General features: G+C 50.0%; 2 protein-coding genes across 2 annotated transcripts in view; one reads left to right on the forward strand and one right to left on the reverse strand.

Annotated features, from left to right (window-relative positions):
* The window catches only part of LOC133120172 (fos-related antigen 1-like), a 6,574-nt gene extending 4,954 nt beyond the window's left edge, over positions 1 to 1,620 (forward strand). The window contains exons 3-4 of the mRNA XM_061230248.1: positions 257 to 364; positions 964 to 1,620. Of these exons, the coding sequence (XP_061086232.1) occupies positions 257 to 364; positions 964 to 1,431 (576 nt within the window). The 3' untranslated portion in view covers positions 1,432 to 1,620. The remainder of the gene's footprint in view (positions 1 to 256; positions 365 to 963) is intronic.
* A 4,337-nt stretch (positions 1,621 to 5,957) lies between these two features.
* LOC133120168 (coiled-coil domain-containing protein 85B-like) lies at positions 5,958 to 9,500 on the reverse strand. The gene has a single exon (XM_061230245.1). It carries the CDS (start codon positions 8,452 to 8,454, stop codon positions 7,849 to 7,851), a length of 606 nt encoding a protein of 201 aa, XP_061086229.1. The 5' UTR covers positions 8,455 to 9,500; the 3' UTR covers positions 5,958 to 7,848.
* Positions 9,501 to 9,722: the final 222 nt, after the last annotated feature.

The raw sequence follows: 9,722 nt of genomic DNA on the forward strand, positions 1-9,722 counted from the left end.
CTCTCTCTCTCTAACTCTCCCTCTCTCACTCTCCCTCCCTCTCTCTCTCCCTCCCTCTCCCCCCTCTCTCTCACTATCTCTCTTGCACTCTCCCTCTCTCTCTCTCTCCCTCTCTCTCTCCCTCCCTCTCCCCCCTCTCTCTCCCTCTCTCTCACTCGCTCCCTCTATTTCTTTTCCTCTACCTCCATCTCTCTCACTTTTTCTATTTCTCTCTCTCCCTCTCTCTCTCTCTCTCTCTCTCTCTCTCTCTCTCTAGTGTACCCCAGAGGAGCTGGAGAGGAGACAGATACGGAGAGAAAGAAACAAAATGGCCGCCGCCAAGTGCCGCAATCGGCGGCGTGTGCTGACGGACACGCTGCAGAACGTGAGTCTGTCCCCCCCGCCCTCTGTCCCCCTGTCCCTCTGTCCCCCCCTGTCCCTCTGTCCCCCTGTCCCCCCCTGTCCCCCCGCCCCCTGTCCCCCCGTCCCTCTGTCCCCCTGTCCCCCCCGTCCCTCTGTCCCCCTGTCCCCCCCTGTCCCCCTGTCCCCCCGTCCCTCCGTCCCTCTGTCCCCCTGTCCCCCCCGCCCCCTGTCCCCCCGTCCCTCCGTCCCCCTGCCCCCCCTGTCCCCCCGTCCCTCTGTCCCCCTGTCCTCCCCCGTCCCTCTGTCCCCCCGCCCCCCCCTGTCCCCCCCTGTCCCCCCCACTCCCTGTCCCTCTGTCCCCCTGTCCCCCCTGTCCCCCCCACTCCCTGTCCCTCTGTCCCCCTCTGCCCCACACACACACTCATTTAATCATAAATAATATACCAAATGTATTATATGTACCATCTAGAGCGGCACACAAAAGGATACGATGAGTCAGTTCAGGATGAGTGCAATAGGGACATATACAGCCAGGCTGGCTCAGGATGGTTTGTTGTGATTGGTGTACTGGAGTGTGAAGTGACCAATGGGATGCCCCCCTCACCCCCCTCGCCCCCCCAGGAGACGGAGCGGTTGGAGGGGGACAAGGCGGACCTGCAGCGGGAGATTGCGGGCCTGGAGAAGGAGAAGGAGAAGCTGGAGCTGGTTCTGGAGGCCCACCGGCCCATCTGCAAGATCCACTCCGACTCAGACTCCGACCACAGCTCCGAGGCCCCTCCCACTGCTGTCAGGGGCCCAATCAAAACTGAGCCCCTGGACGCTCCCGTGGCCGGGCCGTCCCGCCCGAAAATCACCCTCCCCCCCCCCTCGCCCCTCCAACCCGAGTCCCTGCACACCCCCCCCTTCCCCTCCACCCCCTCCCTGACCCCCTTCACCAGCAGCCTGGTCTTCACCTACCCCCCTGCCCCCCCCCGCCTCAGCCCCCCCTCCCAGAAGCCCCAGGCCTGCGGGGTGGCCCATCGCCGTAGCAGCAGCAGCGGTGACCAATCGGATCACTCCCTCAACTCCCCCACCCTCATCGCCCTCTGATTGGCCGCCAGGGGCTCCAGGGAGGCGGATTTTCGCTGGTTTTTGTTTTTTGGAGTTTCCTTTTTTTATCCCCACGTCATCATCGTTGTGGAAACTTGTCAAACCTTTGACTCTGATCTTTGACCTTCACGCTGGACTTGCAAACCGAACACATCAACCAATGGGGGAAGCAGATTGCTTTATGAAGTGTCAGTGTTGGGAAAGTTGTGCTTCTGTTTGGCCTCTGCGGTGTGTGAGCTAAACAGGGGTTTCTTCACAAAGCAGGATTCCTGAGATAGGCTGGATAACTGCACTGAGTAAAACCCACAGAGCAGGATAACTGAGTTAGCTGGATAACTGCACTCCATGTTCCAGATTTGGGACGGTTCTCCAAGAAGTTTTACTCCTTGCGTGCAGTTGTCCAGCTAACTCAGTAATCCTCCTTTGTGGGTTGTACTCAGTGCAGTTATCCAGCTAACTCAGTAATCCTGCTCTGTGGGTTTTACTCAGTTATCCAGCTAACTCAGTTATCCTGCTCTGTGGGTTTTACTCAGTGCAGTTATCCAGCTAACTCAGTAATCCTGCTCTGTGGGTTTTACTCAGTTATCCAGCTAACTCAGTTATCCTGCTCTGTGGGTTTTACTCAGTGCAGTTATCCAGTTAACTCAGTAATCCTGCTTTGTGAAATGGGGCCCAGGACTGATTAGAGCTGGCTGTAGATCTGTAGTGGGTCTTGAACTCTTCAGTCTAACCAATCAGAATCAAAGGTGGGGTGAGAAACTGACAGAGAGACGGAGAAAAGAAAAACATATTAGTTTGAGAAGATTGTGATGAGAACGGGAGACCTACCCTGATGTTGGGTCAGAAACACAGACATGGAAAGAAAGACTTGACTAGCTAGTTTTAGCTAGTTTAGTCCTTTTTGGCTGTTTCAGGGGGTTAAGAAAACACCACAAAATGATGCCGCACTATCGTCATCACAGAGCGTTTTAAATGTTTTAAATGTTTTAAATGTTTTAAATGGTCAGAGTGAGGAGGCTGCTGCGTCCTCACCTCTGACATCACAGCGTTCCGGCGGGAGACCGTGAATCTGCTGCTAGAGAGCTGTCAATCATTGGTCGTAATGACTGTAGCAAGGCCACACCCACCCATCACAGGGAAATGCTGGTGGTGGTGTTGATGACGATGATGATGATGATGAAGATTATTATTCCAAGGGGACTCCTGTCAAAGTCTATTTTTTAAATACATTCTGTATCATATACAGTGAGTGAGGTGTGTGCGTAACTATTTGGACAGTGACACAGTTGGTTCCATGCGGGTGTAAAGCCACACTGCTGGGGGAGAGCACTCATACGGACTGAATTGTGTAGGAATTGCAATTAAAATGAAAAGTGTGTCATTGTCCAAATACTTACAGACCCCACTGCAAGGGGCGGCCTGTAGCGTAGTGGTTAAGGTAAATGACTGAGACCCGCAAGGTCGGTGGTTCGATCCCTGGTGTAGCCACAATAAGATCCGCACAGCCGTTGGGCCCTTGAGCAAGGCCCTTAACCCTGCATTGCTCCAGGGGAGGATTGTCTCCCAAGCCGTAATCAACTGTGCGTCGATCTGGATAGGAGCGTCTGCCAAATGCCATTAATGTAATGTAATGTAATGAAATTACTCGTCACGACTGAGAGCTATGCTGTTGCTTTCTGCCCAATGTAGGGAGGTTCCCCTGGCAACCTAATCACCCCCGATTTGTTTGACTCACTCCCTCCCTCCCCCAGTGCAGAGGGGATGAGTGTTCTGGCACAACTCAAAATGGCTGCCTGGGGTGTTACACATCGACTGTGCTGAGTCACCCCCTCACCACCCCTCCCCATGAAGTGCCCTGAAACCCAGGAGGCACTCTGTACACTGTGAGTGTGGCCCTCTGTACACCGTGAGTGTGGCCCTCTGTACACCGTGAGTGTGGCCCTCTGTACACTGTGAGTGTGGCCCTCTGTACACTGTGAGTGTGGCCCTCTGTACACTGTGAGTGTGGCCCTCTGTACTCTGTACACTGTGAGTGTGGCCCTCTGTACACCGTGAGTGTGGCCCTCTGTACACTGTGAGTGTGGCCCTCTGTACTCTGTACACTGTGAGTGTGGCCCTCTGTACACCGTGAGTGTGGCCCTCTGTACTCTGTACACTGTGAGTGTGGCCCTCTGTACACTGTGAGTGTGGCCCTCTGTACACTGTGAATGTGGCCCTCTGTACACTGTGAGTGTGGCCCTTTGTACACTGTGAGTGTGGCCCTCAGCACTCTGTACACCGTGAGTGTGGCCCTCTGTACTCTGTACACTGTGAGTGTGGCCCTCTGTACACTGTGAGTGTGGCCCTCTGTACACTGTGAGTGTGGCCCTTTGTACACTGTGAGTGTGGCCCTCAGCACTCTGTACACTGTGAGTGTGGCCCTCTGTACACTGTGAGTGTGGCCCTTTGTACACTGTGAGTGTGGCCCTCAGCACTCTGTACACTATGAGTGTGGCCCTCTGTACACTGTGAGTGTGGCCCTCTGTACACTGTGAGTGTGGCCCTCTGTACACTGTGAGCGTGGTCACCTTGGTTTCATTCCAATCGCTTATTTTCCTCCAGTTTTTCCTTTCCTTGGTCCTGACCTGGAATTTGATCGAGGTCCGCCATTTTAAGGACATTTTCCTTTTCCTAGCCTCTCTCTCTCTCTCTCTCCCGATGGGTAGAGCTCGGGACAGGAAAAGTAGGAATAAAAGGAGAAAGAGGAGGAGTAAGAGGTTGGAAGATAAGAAATGAAATAAGAGGACTGAGCGCTGGGTCTCTCACTGAGGGGAGATCTCACCATAGTGCTCAAATCTGTTCTCCTGAAGGGTGGCGGTGTAGCTTAGGGAGCCGAGCTGGGCTCGGGTTCGATTGGCTTTGCTTGCTAGCGAAACAGCCTACATACATTACATATAGATTAATTCCTTCCTTATATATGAAACCTATGAAGAGAGTCTTATTCTCTTCCTTTTTCATTCAGATGAAGCTTTGCTTTAAGTAAGAATCAGCACTACAATCGTAATAAAAGGGGTAAAGTTTAAAGCAGGGCTGTCCAATCTTATCCAGAAAGGGCCGGTATGGGTGCAGGTTTTTGTTTTAGCCCAGCGCTGCAACACCTGATTCAACTAATTAACTTTTCCCAGTCCTTAATCAAGAACCTTAATCAGTAGAATCAGATATGTTAGCACTGGGCTAGAACAAAAACTGCACCCACCTGGGCCTTTTGGACACGACTGGGCTCCTCTGTTTCACAGTGTCTAGTGCAGACCAAGGGGTCTAAAGCATTACGTTCAACTTCATCAATAATGACAGACACAGGGCTGAGTGAGATTCACGTTCCAGTCAAACCCCTCTATCCAGTGTGTGAATGGCACTTTTTCAATATTAACACTTAGTATCTGTTTCATTGTATAAATATAGGACGTGTCTATTAATTGGTTTCTCATGATGTCACTTCCCTGTGACATGATGTCACACGACGTGTTTCCTGGCACGCGAGGCATCATAATGCATGCCTATTATGATGTCATCTTACATGCCTATTATGATGTCATCTTACCTAACGGAACCGCACGTGCAAGCAGTGAGGCTCAGCCGGGCTAGCAGGCAGACTGTGGAAGGTGTGCATTGAAACATGGGTAAAACCTGACTATAGACCAAAATATGTTAGCACACTTCACCTTATTCCTTGGGCGATCAAAGAAAACCTATCAATGTCATAAGAAAGAGAAATGTAATGGTTGAATTGTACACTAACCGTGCTCGTGTGCTAGCTATGCGGCACACGCCGGCGATGGGTGATGTTAAATGGGAATGTGGAATGTATGCAGTCGCACGGTCAGTAGATTTCTGAGAGTAATTACTTTACAGACAGATGAAACGAAGGCGGGACCCTCGAAATCTATATTTACAGATTATATATTTTCTATATATGTGCTGATCTCAGAACTGCGAATTGAGAATTGAGAATTGAGAATCGCTGAGAATCGCACTTGTGTGTGAGTGTACATTGGACACTGTGCCAGCTTAAGGAACAACAATAAATACAATAAACACAGGGAAACTGCTGGTATGTGTGTTTGAGGCCGTACATACACATGAACAAATGCATGGACACAAGCACACACATGTGTTTGTACTCATACTCTCCCTCTCTCTCTCTCTCTCCCCCTCTCTCTCACTCTCTCTCCCTCTCTCTCTCTCCCTCTCTCTCTCTCTCTCACTCTCTCTCTCTCTCACACACACATGCACACACCTCCTCTCTGTTGAGAGGGATTACTTCGCCCTTCAAACTGGGTTATACAACAGGCCTGTTGTAAATATGTCTGAAGAATTAACCTTTTACATGACAAACAAAATACCCATCTAAACAAAAGACCGGAATAAAACTCACAACCCCACTGACAAGGCCCTGGAGAACCCCACGTGGGCGTTTAAAAACACGAGCGCCTGAAACAACATTGTGTCTCCCTCTAGCGGCACACCATTGCGCAGCAACAACGCGATTTGAGAGGTCCGTTTTATTGAACTTGTCTTGTAAAATTACGCAGTTTTTTTGCATACATTATAAATAGCATAAATACATAGATTGATTAAAAAAAAACCTGGTGTCATGCAAACATGGCAACTATCAGTTTCGGTGGGGCTGCAATGAATTAAAAAAAACCTTCAGACTCAAATTCAAAGGCTCTGTCCCGCTGTGGAGTACGCCCCCTCCGGCCATCCAATGTATTACACCAAAAGAAAGCAAACTGTGCTTGAGTTTGGGGTGTTGAGTTTGGGGTGCTGATTTTGGGGTGCTGATTTGTACTCACAAGACAGTGTGCTTCGTTGTCCCCCGTCAATAGCCATGGCTCATCAAACCAAATGTAAACAATAAAACAATCACAAAAAGCCTTTTCCGTAGGCAAACCTGCCAGGCTTTAACTTCTGAAAAAAAGGTTTTCTAACATAATTTCTCCTGGCGTGTGGGGACCTGAGCCTCATCCAGAATAAATGCCCGTAGAAACGCTAAAGGTATCTGTGAGTCCGAGCGAGGCGACTGTTGATTTTCCTGGGGAATTCGACCTCCTCGTCCACAAAGATAATGTCCTTGATTGAGAGAACGATGGCGGATAACTTCCTAAGATAGGCTGGCAACCCAAGTCCCAGAGGATCATTTCGTTGTCTAAAATACTAAGAATAAGCTGACAGACGTGTGAAAACAATACAGGCACGTGTATATGTTTTAAATCGTTGCCTGAGAATTAAGCCTGAGCTCCGCGCGCCACCACTGTGAATCAGACGTGCGTTCAAGACGGCAAACGGTAACTGATGTTCGCCAACATATTCGAAATTTTGTCTTCGCCACGAACGTTAGCTAACGTTACCTGAAAGGGTAGTGCGCGGCGAACAAAAATGACCTCTGATATGGAAACTGCGGAGAGAACAATTGGCAGGTGACAATTATTTGGCTGTTATAAATACACTTATCCAGTGGTCTCCAACCCTGGTTCTGGAAAGTGGGGCTTCTGGGATCAGTCTTTACCTTAAAATCAGTACTCCGTTGAGAACCAGGTGAGGTGAGTTAACTGTGTAATCAACTGCTCTAACGGATTAAGTGCAGAGTAACAACGAAAACCAGCAGACCCTGTAGCTCTCCAGGATCATGGTTGGAGACCATTGCTTTAATCAATGTAATATTTGTTCTATGTAGGCTAATATGTGTTTGTAAGCAACGAATCAGCTAGCTGGTATCGTCGCATCGCATCCATTTGTATTAAAAAGGCGTTGGTGGCGAACTAAATGGAATGTTAATTTAAAAGTTCAACATTTTGCCGCAAAGGTAAGCCGTGAATGTTCGCTGTCTTGAGCGCACTTCGGGAAACGTTTGTCTCCGACTCGGTCAACGGTTCAGCACCGCGGCCAGGTCCCGTGCCAAACGGCACGCATCTCACACGGCGCATATAAACCCCACTCGTCTGGGAGAGCCCTGAAACATTACAGTGAGTCTGTGCAAGTAGTACAGAACAGTGCAGTGCAACAGTGTTGAAACTTAGATTTGCGTTCCCAATAGATCAACCCATCCCTCCGTAATGAAACCCCATCACCGAAAATACCATAACAAAGCATATCAACTAGTTCCCGAAACATCATAATCCCATTACAACAACCATGGTGTTGCTGTTTTGTCAAATCTAAATATTGAAATAGGCTACTAGTTCCTTCAGTTCACATTATAGCAAAAGTCCAAACGTAGCCTTACAATAGTAAACATGCCATTCAACATTAACATCGTGCTTCCTCTTCTATAAAATTGGGGTTGTTCTGCATATTTTCTGTGTGTGTGTGTGTGTGTGTGTGTGTATTGGTGTCAAAACGTCTCTTGTTCGCCGGTTCTGCCTTCCAAGCCCAGGGTCAGTCGTCCGGTGAGCAGACGAGGTGGAGCTGATCCGGGCTGCCGACGCTCCCGGTGCTGGAGCTTCCGTCGCCCAGGTCGCGGACCACCATGCCCATGAGGCCGCGCAGCTCCGAGGAGCCGCCGGGACTGCAGTCGCTCCTGCCGGCGCACTCCTCCTCCAGGATCACGCACATCTCCTTCAGATCCAGGTTGTCCTTCGCCAGGGCGCCCTGCAGCTGCTCCAACTCGGTCAGCTTCTTCAGGTAGCCACCGAGGTCCTCGCGCATCACCTTGGCGGCGTGGCGGCCGAAGAGCTGCCACTCGCGCGACAGCACCTTCACCTTCAGCCGGTCGTCGTCCAGAAAGCAGCACAAGTCGCGCAGCTCCTGGTTCTCCTCCTGCAGCTGCTGGTTCACGGCTTTCAGCTCCCGGATCTCGAGCAGGTGCTCCTGCAGCTGCTTGTTGACTTCTTTCATCAGCCGTCCGCGCTGTATCAGAGCGGACATTTTGTCGGTCTCTTCTTTGTGCAGCCGGGCCACCAGCTCCTCTTTGGAGAAGGCCAGCAGGTCCTTGTCGGACATTTTCGACAGCTCTCGCTTGTAAATCTCACAGTCGCTGCCCATTTTCGTCTTTATTACCGCGGTAACAACCGACCGTTATGAAAGGTTGTTGCCTATACGCTCAGCACCTCCAAATCACAGTTTTTGGTCCAATACCCCAGGCTGTGCTCGAGCTAGACGTGCAATAAACCGTCCGCCATAAATATAAATAAGCAGATCATCCGTCTTGTGCAGGGCATGAAGGCTCGGGTGTAGGCCCACAGATTGTTCCGTTTTCCGCGGTCTCTCTCTCGACCCCGCAGCGGTTTTACAGCTGAGTGGACTCCCGGACATAAGACCAGCTCTCTCTTTTATCCGGCCCTTATGTAGCCGCGCGCCGAGCCTACATCCGCGCGTGGGGTTCCCCCCTTCGTCTTAGCAAAGCACTCAGCCTCGGTTACACGAACGCGAAATGGATTCCAAGTCAAATAAATAAATAAATCTCTATAATCTGCACATTTCTCAGAATTACAACCACTGTAAAATCCGCGCGCTCTTTCCTATAGGCTACTGGCACGGGGACACACGCAAGCGGTAACTAAGAAAAACATATAGATGCATATAATATAAAATATATGAAATATGGCATTTTTTCCCGTAGCACAGTGTGTGTTCTTTCACTGTCCGCTCCGTGGCATTTGCAACACCACAGCGATCGGTCTCCGTCCGTTTCGCCCGGATAACCTCGGTCCGCCGATAGCTCTCAGTCGGTCGTCGTTCTACAATAAAATCCGTCTCCAAAATTCGGAACCATACGTAAATTAATTTAATAGACAATTAGTCCATGTTAAAATCATCCAGGGCAGGACAGTCATTGCTTCCCGTTGAAATTAAATAAAGAACCTGCTAAGATGTCGATGACCATTAAATCAATATCGCTGGCACCCCTCTCCCGTGCCGATGCAGGCGACTGGACAAAGAAAGCAACGGTGCTCAGCGAATCTCGACCACCATGGTAAAAATAAAAATATGCCCCAGTAAATCATCCATAGGCTATGTAATTATATAAATATTTTCTATTTTCACAAGTGTAGCTGGAGTCGCCCGTACTGACGACAGCATCAGCGGTGTCTGTCTCTCTCCCTCCCTCCCTCCTTTCTACTCGCCGCCTCTATCCCTCTCTCCGCGTGGGCTTCTTTAATGGGAATAATCTGTAGGGTCGCTGCCGCGCGACATAATACACACACACATTCTGCTCAAAGGGGATTAATTATTCATTATGCTGTGGCTGAAACAAGCGCTTTTAAAAAGTGCGGTTTTACAGCATAATCACCACGTGATCTTACACACAC

This window comes from Conger conger, unplaced genomic scaffold, assembly GCF_963514075.1.
Source record: "Conger conger unplaced genomic scaffold, fConCon1.1 SCAFFOLD_61, whole genome shotgun sequence".
NCBI lineage: Eukaryota > Metazoa > Chordata > Actinopteri > Anguilliformes > Congridae > Conger > Conger conger.